Source organism: Mustelus asterias, chromosome 18 (genome assembly GCF_964213995.1).
Source record: "Mustelus asterias chromosome 18, sMusAst1.hap1.1, whole genome shotgun sequence".
NCBI lineage: Eukaryota > Metazoa > Chordata > Chondrichthyes > Carcharhiniformes > Triakidae > Mustelus > Mustelus asterias.
Genome location: NC_135818.1, coordinates 27,631,372 through 27,652,581, shown reverse-complemented (window position 1 = coordinate 27,652,581; position 21,210 = coordinate 27,631,372). Strand labels below are relative to the sequence as shown.

The following is a 21,210-nucleotide window of genomic DNA, read 5'->3' as shown; positions in this document are numbered from 1 at the left end:
TCCTGGAGTAATATACCAGAGGACTGCCAACACTCAAGCAAGGCAACCCCAGAACAAGTCAAAATCTTATTGAGAAATAGTTAAGAAAATAGAACAAAGGAAAACCAAACTCAGACCACTATCAGTACCTAACACTGGAGGGATTGTGATAGTGCTTGAACAAAAGTCTTTTGTTCCACTCCATCACTTTCAGTTGCAGGAATATCTTTTGCACTGAAAAGCAATGTGGAAAGTTAATGTGGGCAATTATCTAGAAATATTTCCAGGCCTAGTCTAATTTTGAATTTTTATAGTGTCAAGATTGTATCCACAACTGGAAATATCCAACATCAAAACTTTTACAAACACCCCAAATTTTCTCTTCCAACCTCCAACAACAATAACTTGCATTAATTCAATGGGGCAAGAATTGGAAGATCACAGAGTCATAGAGGTTTACAGCATGGAAACAGGCCCTTCAATCGAACTTGTCCATGCTGCCCAGTTCTAACACTAAGCTAGCCCCAGTTGCCTGCATTTGGCCCATATCCCTCTATATTCATCTTACCCATGTAACTGTCTAAATGCTTTTTAAAAGACAACATTGTACCCGTCTCTACTACAGCCTTTGGGCAGCTTGTTCCAGACATTCACCACCCTCAGTGAAAAAACTGCCCCTCCGGACTCTTTTGCACCTCTCTCCTCTCACCTTAAACCTATGCCCTCTAGTTTTAGACTCACCTACCTTTGGGAAAAGATGCTGACTATCTATCTTATCTATGTCCCTCATTATTTTATAAGATCACCCCTAAGCCTCCTATGCTCCAGGGAAAAAAGTCCCAGTCTATCCAGCCTCTCCTTATAACTCAAACCATCAAGTCCTAGTAGCATCCTTGTAAATCTTTTCTGCACTCTTTCTCGTTTAATAATATCCTTTGTATAATAGGGTGACCAGAACTGTACACAGTATTCCAAGTGGCCTTACCAATGTGTACAATTTGAAGACATCCCAACTCCGGTATTCAAAGTTCTGACCAGTGAAACCATGCAAACCAAATGCCTTCTTCACCGCCCCGCCCACCTGGGACTCCACTTTCAAGGAGCTTTGAACTTGTATCTATTCTGAGTTACTGATTTAAATTACTGATATTAATTTGATTTTAGGTCAAGAGGGATAAATAATCAGTTTTTAAAAAATTAAGTGTATTTAGCTATTAATATTTATATCTAGCACCAGGGACTGTATAGCTAATTATAACCTAAATTTTAGAGTGTGTTTTATTTGTAAATAAATTCATTAGTGGCATAAATGTCAGTCAGCGGGGCAAAGTGCTTCGTCTGTGAGATGTGGGGGATCCGTGAGGCTTCAAGCATTCCAGACAACTACATCTGCAGGAAGTGCACCCAATTGCAGCTCCTCACAGACGGCATGGATCGGTTGGAACATGCAGGTGGCGGAAAGCGTCATAGACAGGAGCTTTAGAGATGTGGTCACACCCAAAGTGCAGGCAGATAGATGGGTGACCGCTAGAAAGGGCAGGCAGTCAGTGCAGGAATCTCCTGTGGCTATCCCCCTCTCTCTCAGGTATACTGTTTTGGATATTGTTGGGGGCATAGCCTATCAGGGGAAAACAGCAGCAACCAGGGCAGTGGCACCATGACTGGCTCTGTTGTTCATCAGCGAGGGTCAAGGCGCAGAACAGCAATAGTTATAGGGGACTCTATAGTCAGGGCACAGACAGGCATTTGTGTGGCCGGGAAAGAGACTCCAGGATGGTATGTTGCCTCCCTGGTGCCAGGGCCAAGGATGTCTCTGAACAGGCATGGGACATTCTGAAAGGGGAGAACAAACAGCCAGTCGTGGTACACATTGGTACTAACAACATAGGCAGAAAGAATGACAGGGTCCTGCAAGGGGAGTTCGGTAGCAAGTTAAAAAAGAGGAAATCTAGAGTTGTAATCTCAGGATTACTTCCTGTGCCACGTGCCAGTGAGGCTAGGAATTGGAAGATAGTGCAACTAAATACACGGCTAAAGAGTTGGCTAGGAGGGAGGGGTTCAGATATCTTGATCGTTGGGATCTCTTCCGGGACAGGTGGGACCTGTCCAAGGAAGACAGGTTACACCTAAACTGGAGGGGCACCAATATCCTGGCAGGTAGATTTGCTGGCGTCACTCGGGAGAGTTTAAACTAGTATTACAAGGAGGTGGGAACCAGAGCAGAAGGTCACCAGGAGAACTAACTGAGGGAGGGCTACAGGCTAAGGCCAGTAAGATTAAGAGCAGGCAGGGAGTAGTTGTTGAACACAGCAGGACTGGTGGTCTGAAGTGCACTTGTTTCAATGCGAGGAGCATAATGGGTAAAACACATGAACTTAGAGCTTCGATTAGTACTTGGAACTATGATGTTGTTGCTATTACAGAGACTTGGTTGAAAGATGGACAGTATTGGCAGCTACACATTCCAGGATTTAGATGCTTCAGGCAAGATAGAGGGGGATGTAAAAGGGGTGCATTACTGGTTAAGGAGAATATCACAGCTGTACTGAGGGAGGACACCTGGGAGGGTTCAGGCAGTGAGGCAATATGGGTAGATCTCAGGAACAGGAAGGGTGCAGTCACAATGTTGGGGGTTTATTACAGGCCTCCCAACAACCGCGGGAGATAGAGGGGCAGATATGCAGGCAGATTTTGGAAAGATGCAAAAATAACAGGGTTGATGTGGTGGGTGATTTTAACTTTCTCTATATTGACTGGGAATCACTTACTGCTAGGGGCTTGGATCGGGCAGAATTTGTAAGGAGTGTCCAGGAGGATTTCTTGAAATATTATGTAAATAGCCCAACTCGGGAAGGAGCCATATTAGACGTGGTATTGGGGAATGAGACTGCCCAGGTGATCGAAGTTTCAGTACAAGAGCATTTCGGGAACAGCGGTCATAATTCCATAAATTTTAAGGTGCTTGTGGATAAGGTCAACAGTGGTCCTTGGGCGAAGGTGTTAAATTGGGGGAAGACTAACTACAACAACATTAGACAGGATCTGGAAAGTATAGATCGGGGGAGGCAATTTGAGGGTAAATCAACATCCGACATGTGGGAGTCTTTCAAATGTCAGTTGATTGGAATGTACCTGTGAGGATGAAGGATAGTGTGGCAAGTATTGGGAACCCTGGATAACGAGGGATATTATGAGCCTTGTCAAAAAGAAAAAGGAAGAATTCGTAAGGTCTAAAAGGCTTAGGACAGATGAAGCCCTTGAAGAATATAAAGAACGTAGGAAGGAACTTAAGGAAAGAGTTAGGAAGGCTAAAAGGGGTCATGAAAAGTCCTTAGCAAACGGGATTAAGGAAAATCCTAAGGCATTTTATACATATGTAAAGAGCAAGAGGGTAGCCTGGGAAAGGGTTGGTCCACTCAAGGATAGTGGAGGGAATCTACACATGGAACCAGAGGAAATGGGCAAGATACTAAATGAATACTTTGCCTCAATATTCACCAAAGAAAGAGACTTGATGGATGAGGAACCTAGGGTAGGATGTGTAGATATTCTGGGTCATGTCAATATCAAAAAGGAGGACGAATTGGGCCGTCTAAAAAAGCATTAAAGTAGGTAAGTCCCCAGGGCCTGATGGGAGCTATTCTAGAATACTGAGGAAGGCAAGGGTGGAAATTGCTGGAAATCTTTGTATCCTCATTGGCTCCAGGTGAAGTTCCAGAGGACCGGAGGATAGCCAATGTTGTTACACTGTTTAAGAAGGGCAGCAGGGATAATCCAGGAAATTGTAGACCAGTGAGCCTTACATCAGTGGTAGGGAAATTATTGGAAAAGATTCTGAGAGACAGGATTAACTCACATTTGGAAACAAATAGACTTATTAGTGACAGACAGAAAGGTTTTGTGAAGGGGAGGTCGTGCCTCACTAACTTGATTGAATTTTTCAAGGAAGTGACGAAGATGATAGATGAGGGAAAGGCAGTGGGTGTTGCATACATGGACTTCAGTAAAGCCTTTGACAAGGTACCTCATGGCAGACTAGTACGAAAGGTGAAGTCACACGGGATCAGAGGAGAGCTGGCAAGATGGATACAGAACTGGCTTGGCCATAGAAAGAAGTTTAACAACATCAGGTTAAAGTCCAACAGGTTTATTTAGTAGCAAATGCCACTAGCTTTCGGAGCGCTGCCCCTTCGTCATGTGGAGTGGAGAAATGCTCAGAGACACAAACTCAATTTACAGAATAATGATTGGAATGCAGTCTTTATAGATGATCAAGTCTTAAAGGTACAAACAATGTGAGTGGAGAGAGCATTAAGCACAGGTTAAAGAGATGTGTATTGTCTCCAGACAGGACAGCCGGTGAGATTCTGCAAGTCCACGGAAAACCTCACGATACTCCAGCTTCCACCCGAAACACATTAAAGAAGCCATCCCCTACGGACAAGCCCTCCGTATACACAGGATCTGCTCGGGTGAGGAGGATCGCAACAGACACCTCCAGACGCTGAAAGATGCCCTCATAAGAACAGGATATGGCGCTCGGCTCATCGATCGACAGTTCCGACGCGCCACAGCGAAAAACCGCACTGACCTCCTCAGAAGACAAACACGGGACACGGTGGATAGAGATTCTTCGTCGTCCAGTACTTCCCCGGAGCGGAGAAGCTACGGCATCTCCTCTGGAGCCTTCAACATGTCATTGATGAAGACGAATACCTCGCCAAGGCCATCCCCACACCCCCACTTCTTGCCTTCAAACAACTGCACAACCTCAAACAGACCATTGTCCGCAGCAAACGACCCAGCCTTCAGGAGTACAGTGACCACGACATCACACAACCCTGCCACAGCAACCTCTGCAAGACGTGCCGGATCATCGACACAGATGCCATCATCTCACGTCAGAGCACCATCCACCAGGTACACGGTACATACTCTTGCAACTCAGCCAATGTTGTCTACCTGATACGCTGCAGGAAAGGATGTCCCGAGGCATGGTACATTGGGGAAACCATGCAGATGCTATGACAATCACCAGGCAAGACTGTTCTCTTCCTGTTGGGGAGCACTTCAGCGGTCACGGGGGCATTCGGCCTCTGATCTTCGCGTAAGCGTTCTCCAAGGCGGCCTTCACGACACACGACAGCGCAGTCGCTGAGCAGAAACTGATAGTCAAGTTCCGCACACATGAGGACGGCCTCAACCGGGATCCTGGGTTCATGTCACACTATCTGTAACCCCCACAGCTTGCCTGGACTTGCAGAATCTCACTGGCTGTCCTGTCTGGAGACAATACACATCTCTTTAACCTGTGCTTAATGCTCTCTCCACTCACATTGTTTGTACCTTTAAGACTTGATTATCTGTAAAGACTGCATTCCAATCATTATTCTGTAAATTGAGTTTGTGTCTCTGTATGCCCTGTTTGTGAGCATTTCTCCACTCCACCTGACGAAGGGGCAGCGCTCTGAAAGCGAGTGGCATTTGCTACCAAATAAACCTGTTGGACTTTAACCTGTTGTTAAACTTCTTACTGTGTTTACCCCAGTCCAACACCGGCACCTCCACATCTTGGCCATAGAAGACAGAGGGCGGCAGTAGAGGGGTGCTTTTCTGAATGGAAGGCTGTGACTAGCGGTGTTCAACAGGGATCAGTTCTGGGACTTTTGTTGTTTGTAGTAAATATAAATGATTTGGAGGAAAATGTAGCAGGTCTGATTAGTAAGTTTGCAGACGACACAAAAATTGGTGGAGTTGAGGATAGTGAAGAGGATTGTCAGATGACACAGCAAGATATAGACCGGTTGGAGACTTGGGCCGAGAAATGGCAAATGGAGTTTAATCTGGACAACTGAGAGATAATGCATTTTGGAAGATCCAATGCATGTAGGAATTATACAGTAAATGGTAGAACCCTCAGTATTGACAGGCAGAGAGATCTGGGCGTACATGTCCACTGATTACTGAAAGTGACAATGCAGGTGGATAAGGTAGTCAAGAAAGCATATAGCATGCTTGCCTTCATCGGTTGAGGTATTGAGTATAAAAATTGGCAGAGTCATGCTGCAGCTGTACAGAAGCTTAGTTAGACCTCGTTTAGAATATTGTATACAATTCTGGTCGCCACACTACCTGAAGGATGTGGATGCTTTGGAGAGGGTGCAGAGGAGGTTTACCAGGATGTCGCCTGATCTGGAGGGTATTAGCTATGAGGAGAGGTTGGATAAACTCGGTTTGTTCTCACTGGAATGTTAGAGGTCTACAAGATTATGAGTGGCATGGACAAAGTGGATAATCAGATGCTCTTTCCTAGAGTAGAAAAGTCAATTACTAGGGGACATAGGTTTAAGGTGCATGGGGAACCGTTTTGAGGAGATGTGCGAGGCTTTTTAAAAAATACACAATGGGTCGTGAATGTCTGGAACGTGCTGCCCGGGGAGGTGGTGGGAGCAGGTATGATAGCGGCATTTAAGGGGCAACTCGACGAATACATGAATAGGATGGGAATGGAAGGATACGGACTCCGTAAGTGCACATGGTTTTAGTTCAGGCAGACATCATGATCAGCGCAGGCTTGGAGGGCCGAAGGGCCTATTCCTGTGCTGTACTTTTCTTTGTTCTTTGTTCTCCTAGATGTGTTTTGTAACTGTCCCCAACGCCCTACCATTAACTGAGTAGGTCCTGGCCCGATTCAATCTGCCAAAATGCATCATCTCACATTTATCTAAATTAAACTCCATCTACCATTCATTAGCCCAATTGACCATGATCCCGTTGCAATCCTAGATAACCTTCATCACTGTCCACTATGCCACCAATCTTGGTGTCATCTGCAAACTTACTTAGCACGCCTCCTAAATTCTCATCCAAATCATTAATACAAATGACAAATAACAGTGGACCCAGCACTGATCCCTGAGACACACCGCTGGTCACAGGCCTCCAATCTGAAAAGTAACCCTCGACAACCACCCTCTGTCTTTTGTCATCAAGCCAATTTTGTATCCAATTGGCTACCTCACCTTGGATCCCATGGGATTTAACCCGATGTAACAACCTACCACCATGCAGTACCTTGTCAAAGGCCTTGCTAAAGTCCATGTAGACAACATCAACTGCACTGCCCTCATCTACCTTTTTGGTCACTCCTTCAAAATACTCAATCAAATTCATGAGACATGATTTTCCACTCACAAAGCCATGCTGACTCTCCCTAATCAGTCCTTGTCTCCCTAAATGCCTGTAGATCCTGTCTCTCAGAATACCTTCTAACAACATACCCACTACAGATGGTAGGCTCACCAGCCTATAGTTCCCAGGCTTTTCCCTGCAGCCCTTCTTAAACAAAGGCACAACATTTGTGGCGGCGGCATGGTGACACAGTGATTAGCACTGCTGCCTCACAGCGCCAAGGATCCAGGTTCAATTCTGGCCTCGGGTCAGTGTGTGTGACACAAAGATGACACAAAGATGGCTGGAATTGCGGATAGCGAAGAGCATTGTCGGGCAATACAGCAGGATATAGATAGGCTGGAAAATTGGGCGGAGAGGTGGCAGATGGAATTTAATCCGGATAAATGCGAAGTGATGCATTTTGGAAGAAATAATGTAGGGAGGAGTTATGCAATAAATGGCAGAGTCATCAGGAGTATAGAAACACAGAGGGACCTAGGTGTGCAAGTCCACAAATCCTTGAAGGTGGCAACACAGGTGGAGAAGGTGGTGAAGAAGGCATATGGTATGCTTGCCTTTATAGGACGGGGTATAGAGTATAAAAGCTGGAGTCTGATGATGCAGCTGTATAGAACGCTGGTTAGGCCGCATTTGGAGTACTGCGTCCAGTTCTGGTCGCCGCACTACCAGAAGGACGTGGAGGCATTGGAGAGAGTGCAGAGAAGGTTTACCAGGATGTTGCCTGGTATGGAGGGTCTTAGCTATGAGGAGAGATTGGGTAGACTGGGGTTGTTCTCCTTGGAAAGACGGAGAATGAGGGGAGATCTAATAGAGGTATACAAGATTATGAAGGGTATAGATAGGGTGAACAGTGGGAAGCTTTTTCCCAGGTCGGAGGTGACGATCACGAGGGGTCACGGGCTCAAGCTGAGAGGGGCGAAGTATAACTCAGACATCAGAGGGACGTTTTTTACACAGAGGGTGGTGGGGGCCTGGAATGCGCTGCCAAGTCGGGTGGTGGAGGCAGGCACGCTGACATCGTTTAAGACTTACCTGGATAGTCACATGAGCAGCCTGGGAATGGAGGGATACAAACGATTGGTCCAGTTGGACCAAGGAGCGGCACAGGCTTGGAGGGCCGAAGGGCCTGTTTCCTGTGCTGTACTGTTCTTTGTTCTTTGTGTGTGGAGGTTGCACATTCTCCCCGTGTGTCCGTGGGTTTCCTCCGGGTGCTCGGGTTTCTTCCCACAGTCCAAAGATGTGTGGGTTAAGTTGATTGGCCATGCTGAATTGACCCCAGTGTCAGGGCGGTTATCAGCGTAAATATGTGGGGTTACGGGAATAGGGCCTGGTTGGGATTGTGGTCGGTGCAGATTCGATGGGCCGAATGGCCTCCTTGTGCACTGTAGGGATTCTATGATTTGCCACCCTCCAATCTTCAGGCATCTAACCTGTGGCTATTGTTGATTCAAATATTTCTGCCAGGGGACCCGCAATTTCCTCCCTAGCTTCCCACAACGTCCTGGGATACATTTCATCAGGTCCTGGGGATTTATCTACCGTGATGCGTTTTAAGATTTCAGCACCTCCTTCTCTGTAATATGTACACTCCTCAAGACATCACTATTTATGTCCCCAAGTTGCCTAACATCCATGCCTTTCTCAACAGTAAATACCGATGAGAAATATTCATTTAGGATCTCACCCATCTCTTGTGGATCCGCACATAGATGACCTTGTTGATCCTTAAGAGGCCCTACTCTCTCCCTAGTTACTCTTTTGCCCTTTATGTATTTGTAGAAGCTCTTTGGATTCTCCTTTGCCTTATCTGCCAAAGCAATCTCATGTTCCCTTTTTGCCCTCCTGATTTTTCTCTTAACTCTACTTCTATAGCTTCTATACTCTTCAAGGGATCCACTTGATTCCAGCTGCCTATGCATATCTTGTGTCTCCTCCTTCTTTTTGACCAGGCCTCAATATCCTGAGTCATCCAGGGTTCCCTACTTCTACCAGCCTTGCCCTTCACTCTAAGAGGAATGTGCTTACTCTGAATGCTGGTTAACGCACTTTTGAAAGCCTCACTTACCAGCCATCCCTTTGTCTGCCAACAGACTCCCTCAATTAACTTTTCAAAGTTCCTGTCTAATACCATCAAAATTGGTCTTGCCCAAGTTTAGAATTTTTATTTTTGGGCCAGACTATCATTCTACATAGCTATCTTAAAACTAATGGAATTATGGTCACTGGTCCCAAAGTGATTCCTCACTAGCACTTCTGCCATCTGCCCTTTCTTATTTCCCAAGAGGAGATCAAGTTTTCCCCCTCTCTGTTTGGGCCATCCACATACTGAATGAGAAATTCCTCCTGAATACACTCAACAAATTTCTCTCCATCCAAGCCCTTAATGCTATGGCTATCCCAATCAACGTTGGGAAAGTTAAAGTCCCCTATTATTACCACATATTTTTCTTGCAGCTATCTGTATTCCCCTCATATTTGCTCCTCAATTCCCCATTGACTATTTGGGTGCGTGTAGTACAATGCTATCAAAGTGACCTCTCCCTTCTTATTTTTCAGTTCTACCCATATAGACTCAGTGGGCGAACCCTCAGATATATCCCCTCCAGTACTATTGTGATGTTCTCCCTAATCAAAAACACAACTCCCCCTCCTCTCTTACCTCCTGTTCTTTAAAGATCAAAAAGGGCTACAGGAGGAGGTTACAGAGATAAGGAAGGAGGTGGTCATGGAGAGAATTGGAAACAAGAATGAGAAATTTAAATCCTGCAAACTTGTCCCAAAATAATTACCACTTTTTCAGCTCATCAAGGTTGATAGACTATCAGCACAGAAAGGTAATTTCTTGTAACAGGAATGCAAAATATTGAACATCTGTCCAGTAGCCTTGATAAACATTTTAGTGTGAATTGTTTACATCAAAGAACACTTCCTTTCAGTGGTAATTAATAACTTCATAACATCTGCAACACTAAGAACTGTCCAATTAACCTTTTACTGTTACTTACCTGCATAGATTTTAAGAGCCTCAAAAAAGTTTTAAAACCTTCAAGGAAATGTTCCCTCTGCCTTTCTGTCCAGAGAGGTGGTTTGCTGATCAAAAGATACCTGCAAAGAAGAGGAAAAAAGAAGAAAAAGTGTACTACTGTGGAGGAGAAATGGTGGTAAATAAGGAGGAAACAATGCAGTACTTCTTAAAGAATGCACAACACAGGCCTTTCAGCCAACTTGTTTGTTATAATGTTTATTGTCCACCTGAGACTCCTCCCACTTGCTTCATTTCACCATATCACCCTACCTTCCAGTCTATTCTCTCTGATCAGTACATTTAGCTTCTTCTTCAATATATCAATGCTATTCGTCTCAACCTATCAATCTGGCAGCAACTTTGAATTGACCAGGCCAATGATTTAGCCCTTGAACTGCAGAAATTACTTGCACAAAGCCACATTCTGCCATGCTGCAGTGAAAGTCACTGATGGGCCTGTAAAGTAACTGCATCCACCAAATGAACTGTTTTTGAATCATCTTGAAGTTACACTGACCTTCAGAGCTTTTAAAAACTATACAAATGATATTGGGCACTGATTGGAGAATTAGCCTTTCATCTATGTATTAGCGTGGATAGAGGATTGGTTAACTAACAGAAAGCATAGAGTGGGAATAAATGGGTGTTTTTCTGGTTGGCGATCAGTGACGAGTGGTGCACCTCAGGAGTGTTGGGACCGCAATTGTTTACGATTTACATAGATGATTTGGAGTTGGGGGTCAAGTGTAGTGTGTCAAAATTCGCAGTTGACACTTAAGATGAGTGGTAGAGCAAACTGTGCAGAGGACACTGAAAGTCTGCAAAGGGATATAGATAATCTAAGTGAGTGGGCAAAGGTCTGGTAGATGGAGTACAATGTTGGTAAATGTGAGGTCATCCATTTTGATAGGAATAACAGGAAAATGGACTATTATTTAAATGGTAAAAAATTGCAGCAAGCTGCTGTGCAGAGAGACCTGGGTGTCCTTGTGCAGAAATCACAAAAAGTTAGTTTGCAGGTGCAGCAAGTAATTAAGAAGGCAAATGGAATGTTGTCCTTCATTGCTAGAGGGATGGAGTTTAAAAACAGCAAGGTTATGTTGAAGCTGTATAAGGTGCTAGTGAGCCACACCTGGAGTATTATGTAAAGTTTTGGATTCCTTACTTGAGAAAGGGTATATTGGCACTGGAGGGGATGCAGAGGAGATTCACTAGGTTGATTCCGGAGTTGAGAGGGGTGGCTTATGAGGAAAGACTGAGTAGACTGGAGCTATACTCATTGGAATTCAGAAGAATGAGGGGAGGTATAGAAACATATAAGATTATGAAGGGAACAGATAAGATAGAAGCAGGGAAGTTGTTTCTACTGGCACGTGAAACTAAAACTAGGAGGCATGGCCTCAAAATAAGGGGAAGGAGATTTAGGACTGAGTTGAGAAGGAACTTCTTCACACAAAGGGTTCTGAATCTGTGGAATTCCCTGCCCAGTAAGCAGTTGAGGCTACCTCATTGAATGTTTTTAAGGCAAGGATAGATAAATTTTTGAACAGTATAGAAATTAAGGGTTATGGTGAGCGGGCGGGTAAGTGGAGCTGAGTCCACGAAAAGATCAGCCATGATCTTATTGAATGGTGGAGCAGGCTCGAAGGGTGTGATGGCCTATTCCTGTTCCTAGTTCTTATGTTCTTATCTCAAGAAACTGGATTTGAATCCAGTTCAAATTCATGGGTAGAACCCGACCTCCCCATGATTGAGCTTGATCTCTTGCACATGAACAGCCTCTTGAGTAAGGTACTGAATAGACATACCATTACAACCATAAAACAGGTTTCGACCTAGATTCTTTCTTAGAAAAAAATTTTATTTTTCTGTGCCACCTTTCATCACAAATGCTTTCCACCTGATTAAGCACGTCTTGAAGTGTAGCCATCATTTTAATGTAGGAAATGCAACAGCCAATCTGTACACAGTACAAAACAGCATTGTTATGACCAGATAATCTAATTGTCACATTGGAGAAATATTAGCCAGGACACCAAGGAGATCTTTCAAATGGTGCAATGGGATCTTTTACATCCATTTGAGGAGGAAATCAGTTCGCAGTTTTACTTTCATCTGAACAACAGCACTTCTTGACAACAGAAAATGCTGGAAAATCTCAGCAGATCTGACAGCATCTGAGGAGAGAATAGAGCCAACGTTTTGTGTCTGGATGACCCTGTGTTAGTGCTAAGAGTGCTACCAATAAGCCATGGCTAACCCAGAATAACCACCATGCCATCAGCCATACATTTCTTAGTGGAGTTCAGTATCTTGCTACAGAATTGAATACCGACAGTGCAGAAGGAGGCCATTCGGCCCATCGAGCCTGCTCCGACAACAATCCCACCCAGGCCCTATCCCCGTAACCCCACATATTTAGCCTATTAATCCCCCTGAAATCCCCCTAACACTAAGGAGCAATTTAGCATGGCCAATCAACCTAACCCGCACATCTTTGGACTTTGGGAGGAAACCGGCACACCCAGAGGAAACACAAGCAGAACGGGGGAGAATGTGTGTAAACTCCACACAGATGGTCACCCAGGTCGAGAATCGAACCCGGGTCCCTGGCTCTGTGAGGCAGCAGTGCTAACCACTGTGCCACTGTGTCACCCCACCAAGGCCTGCGATTCAATTTAGTAGTTGATCATTCTTTGGTTACTGTAATACAGGTAATCTGTATTATGTTTAAATCCTGAACATATGCCCTTTGTCTTAAAGCTCTGGTTCATCTGAAAATAGATTGCTTTACAATCTATATCACATTTTCATTTCATTCTACAAGATACCCTTCAAAATTATTTTTCTTTTAGCCAGAAAAGTCCTAGCATATTGATTAATTCATCAAATTTCCATCTGACGTGAGCAATCTGTCTTAAAGTTCTCTTTCACACTGCTTTTAGGAGCTGGATATCACTAAGAGGTTCTGCCCTATCCATGGAGCTTGCAACTTCTGATCTAATTTCCCAAAAATACTTCATGGGTATGGTTAACAACAAGTCATTTCCTCAGTTTAAGGTTGGTCAAAAGAAGAACCTGTTTTACATAGCACCCTATTCCATATCTCAAAGCCACTTCACATGCCATTAACTACTTTGGAATGCAGCCACGTTTGCAATGAAAGTAAAAGCAATCACTTTTGCAGACATACAATCCCTTTGGAATAAAGGTTAGTGTAATACGAGAATAAATACTGCAATTGGTTCTTGGTGAGACCACACCTGAAGAACTGTGTACAATTTAATTCCCTTCTGATGCCAAAGCATTCAAGGCTAAATACTTCTTAAATGTTATGAGGGTGTCTGTCTCCACCATCCTTTCAGGCAGTGAGTTCCAGACTCCCACCGCCCTTTGGATGAAAAAGGTTATGCTCACATCCCCTCCAAATCTCCTGACCCTTAGCTTAAATCTATGGACCCTATTCATTGATCCCTCCACCAAGGGGAAATGTTTCTTCTTGTCTACTCTATCTATGCCCTTCATTATTTTATACATCTCAGTCTCCTCTGCTCCAAGGAAAACAACCCCAGTCTATCCAAACTCTCTTCATAACTAAAACTCTTCAGCCCAGGCAACATGCTGCTAATTCTCCTCTGCACCTCTGTGATCACATCCTGCCTATAATGTGGATTCCAGAACTGCCCACAATACTATAGCCGTTGCCTAACCAACATTTTAAAAAGTTCCAGCATAACCTTCCTGCTCTTAAAACTCTATGCTTGACTTGTCCTGGAGAAGGTGGTGGTGAGCAAGAAGCCTTGGTGAGATGCTGCAGTGCATCGTGTAGATGGTACATACTGCTGCCACTGTGCATCAGTGGTGGAGGGAGTGAATGTTTGTGGATGGGGGCAATCAAGTGGTCTGCTTTGTCCTGGATGATGTCAAGCTTCTTGAGTGTTGTTATAGCTGAGCTAATCCAGACTAGGGGATAGTATTCCATCACAGTTCTGACTTGTGGCTTTGTAGATTGTGGACGAGCTTGGAAGGGGAGGTCTCTGCATTTGGACATCGACTGCGTCAGTACCTGAAGAGTCGCAAATGGTGCTCAATATTGTGCAGTCATCAGCAAACATCCCCACTTCTGCTGGAAGATAAGTCACTGATGAAGCAGCTAAAGCTGGTTGGGTCCAGGACATTACCCTGAATAGCTCATGCAGTGGTGTCCTGGAACAGAGATGACTGACCTCCAACAAACACAACCATCTTCCTTTGTGATAGGTATGACTCCAACCAGTGGAGAGTTTTCTCCATCATTCCAATTGACTCAGTTTTGCTAGGGCTCCTCGAGACCATACTCAGTCAAATGCTGCCTTGACGCCAAGAGCAGTCAGTTTCACCTCACCTCTGGGGTACCACACTTGTTTCCGGGGTCCATGTTTGAACTAAGGCTATAATGAGGTCAGAAGCTGAGTGGCCCTGGTGGAACCAAAACTGTTTCTCCATCCACAGATGGTGGCTTAACTGCTGGAGTGTTGCCAGTATTTGCTTTCTCTATTTCAGATTTCCAGCTTCCGCAGTTGCTTTCCTTTGTTCCAGAAAGCATTTAATTGATTATTTAAATAGATATTTCATGTTTAAGAATTGAGATTCTTCAACTTCATTAAATCCAGATCCTTCACAAAGTGCAGCAAATGAAATAGCAATAAAATACAACTCAGCTAGACGAAGAAGCATAATACAGCAATTGCTTCATCACATCAGAACTTTTGAGAGCAGCTGAATAATCAGAAATGGCTGCAGCGTCGGGTGCAACTACCAATGCACTTCCAAACCATTGTATTGAGTTCCCAGTCAGCAAAAAACAAAATACAACACAAGTAAATTAAAAGATTGCATTAGCATGTTTGGAGAGAATAATCTTTAGCAAAGACTCCTGTACAGAAGAAAAACCTGTTCTCTACAAAGCACAAATTAGAAATGAAAAGCTGCCACTTTGCCATGCTACTTTTCGCATATACAATGGTCATAAATATCCAATTGCTGGTAAACCTTGCAAAAAAAAATCAGGCTTTCAACATGTCAAGAAATAAATGACAACTTGAAGGTTTTATACTGGTACCCAATCCATCATGGAAGAAAGGTGACCAATCTGGAGTCTGAAGACACACTTACTTGAGGTCATACAATACCAATTGTTTCCTGAACAATTTCTCATGGGAGTAACTCTGAAAATGAAGCTTGCCATTATCCATGTGCTCAGACATCAGCTCGATTATTGTTTCGATAATGATTTTTAGAGCATCGTGTTCTTCAATCAGATGACGAGCCTGACAAAAATTTAAAACTTATTGTAATGTTCATTCAAGTGGCGATGAGAAAAATAAATTAAATCAGAACTTTCACAGTTCATTCTGGATAATGTGTACATAACTGAGGAGAAACCAAAGAATTTAAGAACATAACAAATAAAAGCAAGAGTAGGCTGTGCAGTCTTCTCTGACAATCAAAAAGATCATAGAACATAGAACATTACAGCGCAGTACAGGCCCTTCGGCCCTCGATGTTGTGCCGACCAGTGGTACCAATCTAAAGCCCCTCTAATCTACACTATTCCAATATCATCCATATGTTTATCCAATAACCACTTGAACGCTCTCAACGTTGACGAGTCCACCACTGCTACAGGCAGGGCATTCCACGCCCTTACTACTCTCTGAGTAAAGAACCTACCTCTAACATCTGTCCTATATCTCTCACCCCTCAATTTAAAGCTATGGCCCCTCGTGCTCGCCAACACCATCCGAGGACCATCATGGCTGGTCTTCAACCTTAAATCCGCTTCCCCATTCAACCACTCGATTCCCTTACAGTCCAAAAGTCTATCAATTTCAGCCTTAATTTTACTCAACAATTAAGCATCAAGAGCATCTTAGGGACATACAATTCCAAAGTTTCCCAACTCTGTGAAATGGAAATTTCTTGCCACCTCAGTCTTATGAGGCCAATCCCTTATCCTGAGACAGTGTCCTCTAATTCTGAACTTCCCACCCAGGAGAAACAGCCTTTCAGCATCTAACCCGTCAAATCCTCTCAGAATCTTATTTCTTTCAATTAGATTACTTCTCTTTCTAAAAAAAAATGGCAGAGAATATGGGTCAACTTTCTCAAGCACTCCATATAGGACAAATCCCTCATCCCAGGAATCAATCTTTCAAACCAAATCTTTGTTGCACTGCACCTAGACAAGCACAGAGACAAAAATTGTTCATCGTACTCTAGGTGTGGTCTCACCATAGCCTTGCAACAAAACTTCCTTATTCCTGTATTCCAACCCCCTTGCAATTATGGCCACATAACTTGCCTTCTTAATTGTTTGCTATACCTTCAAGTTAACTTTGTGTTTTGTGTGCAAGGACATCCAAATTCAGCTGAACATCAACAGTGAAATTTGAATAGTTTACTACCATTTTAAAAATATTCTGTTTTCTCTTCTTTCTACCAAAATGAATAACCTCAATTTCTCAACATTATAATTCCATCTGCCAATTCTTGTCCATTCATTTAACTATATTAGACTCCTCGACAGCTAATTCTCACCTAGCTTTGTATCATTAGCAAACCTGAACACATTACACTCGGTCCATTCATCTTTCTCATTGATAAAGATTATAAATAGCTGAGGCGCCAATATTGATCCTTCCAGCACCAACCAGTTAACAGCTAGTCAACCTGAAAATGGCCCATTTTTCCCTTACTCTCTGCTTTCTATCCTTTATTAAATCTTCCATCACTGCTAATATATTACCCCAAACCCCGTGAGCCTTGATCTTGTGTATCAACAATTAATGTGACACCTTACTGAATGCATTATGAAAATCCAAATATACATCTACAGGTTCCTTTTTATTTATCCTTCTAGGTCCATTCTTAAAAAACTAAGATTAGTCAAACGTTCTTTTTGGAAAACCTGCTGTGCCTGCTTAATATTATGAATTTCTAAATCCCTCATTACTTCCTTATTAATAGATTCTAGCATTTTCCCCGACGCTGATGTTAGCCTAACTTGCCTATAATTCTTTGTTTGCTCTCTCTTCTTTCTTGAATAGCAGTGTTACATGTCCAACCTCCTAACCATTTGGACCATTCTAGAATCTAGGAAATTTTGGAAGATCACAACCAGTACATCCACCACCACTTCAACCATCTCTTTTACAACCCAAGGATATATGTTGCCAGTTTTTCTAAGGAGGAAGTGGGCAAGATATTAAATGAATCAGTTTTTAACCCTATAATTTTTCTAATATTAGTAAAGGAAAAAATACTAATTTCTTTAAATTCCTCAATCCCATCAGATCCTTGGTTTCCTGCCATTTCTGGGGATTTCTTGGGGTCTTCTACTGTGAAGACAAACAGAATATAAAGAACAAAGAACAGTACAGCACAGGAATAGGCCTTTTGGCCCTCCAAGCCTGCGCTGATCATGATGCCTGCCTAAACTAAAACCGTATGCACTTACAGAGTCCATATCCTTCCATTCCCATCCCATTCATGTATCCATCTAGTCGCCCCTTAAATGCCGCTATTGTACCTGCTCCCACCACCTCCCCAGGCAGCACGTTCCAGACATTCACCACCCACTGTGTAAAAAACATGCCTCGCACATCTCCTCTAAACTTTTTCTCATGCACCTTAAATCTATGTCCCTTAGTACTTGACTTTTCTACCCTAGGAAAGAGCATCGACTATCCACTCTGTCCATGCCACTCAATCTTGTAAACCTCCATCAGGTCACCCTTAAACATCCGTTATTCCAGTGAGAACAAACCAAGTTTCATCAACTTCTCGTCATAGCCAATACCCTCCAGACCAGGCAACATCCTGGTAAACATCTTTCATACCCTCAGCAAAACATCCACATCCTGCTGGTAGTGTGGCAACCAGAATTGTACACAATATTTTAAATGAGGCCTCACCAAGGAGGAAATGAGCAAGATACTAAATGAATATTTTGCTTCAGTATGAGCCATGATCCTTCCTCACTGTTCTTATGTCATCCTATATTATCGGGCTACCCACACCAAACCAGCCTTTTTCCATTTTTCTGACTTCCTGAAATGACAAATACCCTTGAATATTCACCATGTAATCATGTGTCTGAAATGGCTATTAGATTAAACTCATTTATTTCTACTTGTGCCACCTAGCTTGTTATAAATGCCTCATTCTTTCAGATAAAGCTAGGGCCAGTAATATGATATTATTGATTACCAGACTGCTCAATCTATAGCCCAAATATCACACTGCTCTTCATCGCAAACATGTTTCATGGAATTTTGCTTATACTGCAGCACTTCCCATCTGTTTTTGGGAAGGAATGCATTGTACTCGTTCCACTTACCAGTGTTGGAACGGTGAATATTTGAACAGACTGTGAAGTTACAGATAAGTTCCGATCACGATCATCCTCCACAAACTCGAGCTGCAGTTGCTTGTAATGCTATTGGGAACAAAGAGATAGTCATTCCCTTTCAACCAGACTATAGAAAACTTCAGTGGCTGATGCACGAAGTTACCACTACACCACCACCTCCCCATTTGTACAGAAGAAGATTAAAGCTCCCCCAGGATTACTGCATTTCCTTTATTACAGTTCATTTATTTCTTCATTAATACTCTATCCAATGGTATAATTACATCACCAAGGATAGATCATTAGGTCCAACTGGTCTATACTAGTACCTACATTCTACCAAGATGTTGCTATCTAATTCATCGAAACCTAGAGGAACAGGAATAGGTTATTCAGCCTCACAAGCCTGTTATATCATTCAGTTAGATCATGGTTAATCTTACCTCAACTCCAAATACCATCTTGGTTCCATAACCCTTAATAACTTGACATAAATCTATTAACCTTGGTTTTGAAATTTTCCAATAACCTCAGCCTTAAAAGCTTTTTGGTGGAACAAGTTTTAGATTTCTCCTACCCTTTGTGTGATTTGTTTAGTGATATTATCCATGAACAACCTAATTCTAATTTTCAGGTTAAGCACCCTTGTTCTGAGTTCTCCCACCCCTCTGCATATCCTATTCTTTTCTCCCTCATGTGTTTTAAGTGTATCTATGTTACTTGTTTCAACAAATCCTTGCAGTAGCAAATTCCACATTCTCATCAATTGGCCAAGTAAGGAAGTTTCTCTTGAATACCTGATTGGATTTATTGGATAGCCTTAGAGGCTATCTTACATTGACAGCCCCGAGTTTTGCACACTCCCACAAATGGAAACACCTTCTCTCTAGATTGACCCTATTGAATCCCTGCATAATTTTAAAGGTAATTTCAAGGATTTCCCACAATTAACTTGCCTAAAATACAGTACATTTATTTTACTGCTGATTTCTCTGATCTCCACTTGACATTTATTTTTTGATCTCTAACCTATAACCTAAAATATCACTTTCCAATTCAGGGCTTTTGGGAAGAGAAGTCTGCTGCCAAATCTTAATCAATGCTGGGCTGTAACCAGGACAATATAAGCACTTACAGTGATGAATTCAATAGCAAAGAGCCTCTTGTATTCGGTTTCCATCAGCAAACTGCATACTATTAGTTCATGGAAGACTTTGCATGCTCCTATATTTAACAAAAGAATGCATACTTATATTGATTGTTCCTTGGTTAAGTCCATAGTGTTAAGACGCTTCATATTTTCATTCTTGCACATTCTGTAGCAGCGTCAATGCTGACATCTTGCAGCTACCGAGTACAAATTCACATCTGTAGTCATGGGCTGAATGGCCACTGCATGATTTACAACTGTGGGGTAAACCAACTTCTAAATACGTGGCATGTATCAGAAGAGCAGGATACAGGGTTGGCCTGTATTGCCACATAGGATTCTGACCATAGCAGCACTACGATTCTACCCTATAAGAATTCATGAAGAAAATGGAAAGCGTATTTCATATTCCTTAGCCTTTACAGAATTCATGAAGGCCCAAACAGTCTGAAGCCATTTCATGTAATCCAGATTACACAGAAGTTAGTTAAAAAGGAAAGCAAATTATCTTTTAAAAAGCAATGTAACTTTGTACTTCCAGACCCTCATTCTTCTTACGCATCCCTCTTTCCTCCACCCCAAATATTGCCAATTATTTCTTCAGCTGGCTAGATCCTACATTCCGGAGTTCCCTCTTATACCTTTCTGTCTTGCCACATCCCTCCTCAAAACCCACCTCTTTAACCAAGCTTTAAGTTACCTCTCCTAAAATTTCCTTTACTAAGTAAAGCCCTGGTCAAGAAGAAGAAAGAGGCACATGACGTGCATAGGCAGCTAGGATCAAGTGAATCTCTTGAAGAGTATAGGGGGTGTAGGAGTACAGTTAAGAGAGAAATCTGGAGGGCAAAAAGGGGACACACAATTGTTTTGGCAGATAAGGCAAAGGAGAATCCAAAGAGCTTCTACAAATACATAAAGGGCAAAAGAGTAACAAGGGAGAGAGTAGGGCCTCCTAAGGATCAACAAGGTCATCTATGTGCGGATCCACAAGAGATGGGTGAGATCCTAAATGAATATTTCTCATCCGTATTTACTGTTGAGAAAAGCATGGATGTTAGGGAACTTGGGGAAATAAATAGTGATGTCTTGAGGAGTGTACATATTACAGAGGAGGTGGTGCTGGAAGTCTTAAAGCGCATCAAGGTAGATAAATCTGCAGGACCTGATGAAGTATATCCCAGGACGTTGTGGGAGGCTAGGGAGGAAATTGCGGGTGCCCTAGCCGAGATATGTGAATCATCGATAGTCACGGGTGAGGTACCTGAAGATTGGAGTGTGGCAAATGTTGTGCCTTTGTTTAAAAAGGGCTGCAGGGAAAAGCCTGGGAACTACAGGCCAGTGAGCCTCACATCTGTGGTGGGTAAATTGTTGGAAGGTATTTTGAGAGACAGGATCTACAAGCATTTAGAGATGCAAGGACTGATTAGGGACAGTCAGCATGGCTTTGTGAGTGGAAAATCATGTCTCACA

General features: G+C 43.0%; 1 protein-coding gene across 1 annotated transcript in view; it reads right to left on the bottom strand.

The window, feature by feature from the left end:
• Nucleotides 1–21,210, bottom strand: part of ubr1 (ubiquitin protein ligase E3 component n-recognin 1) — a 222,574-nt gene that overhangs the window by 145,457 nt on the left and 55,907 nt on the right. The window contains exons 10-13 of the mRNA XM_078233618.1: nt 19,726–19,814; nt 18,579–18,677; nt 15,353–15,507; nt 10,179–10,278 (exon numbers count right to left, since the gene is read on the bottom strand). Coding sequence (XP_078089744.1) covers nt 10,179–10,278; nt 15,353–15,507; nt 18,579–18,677; nt 19,726–19,814 — 443 coding nt within the window. The remainder of the gene's footprint in view (nt 1–10,178; nt 10,279–15,352; nt 15,508–18,578; nt 18,678–19,725; nt 19,815–21,210) is intronic.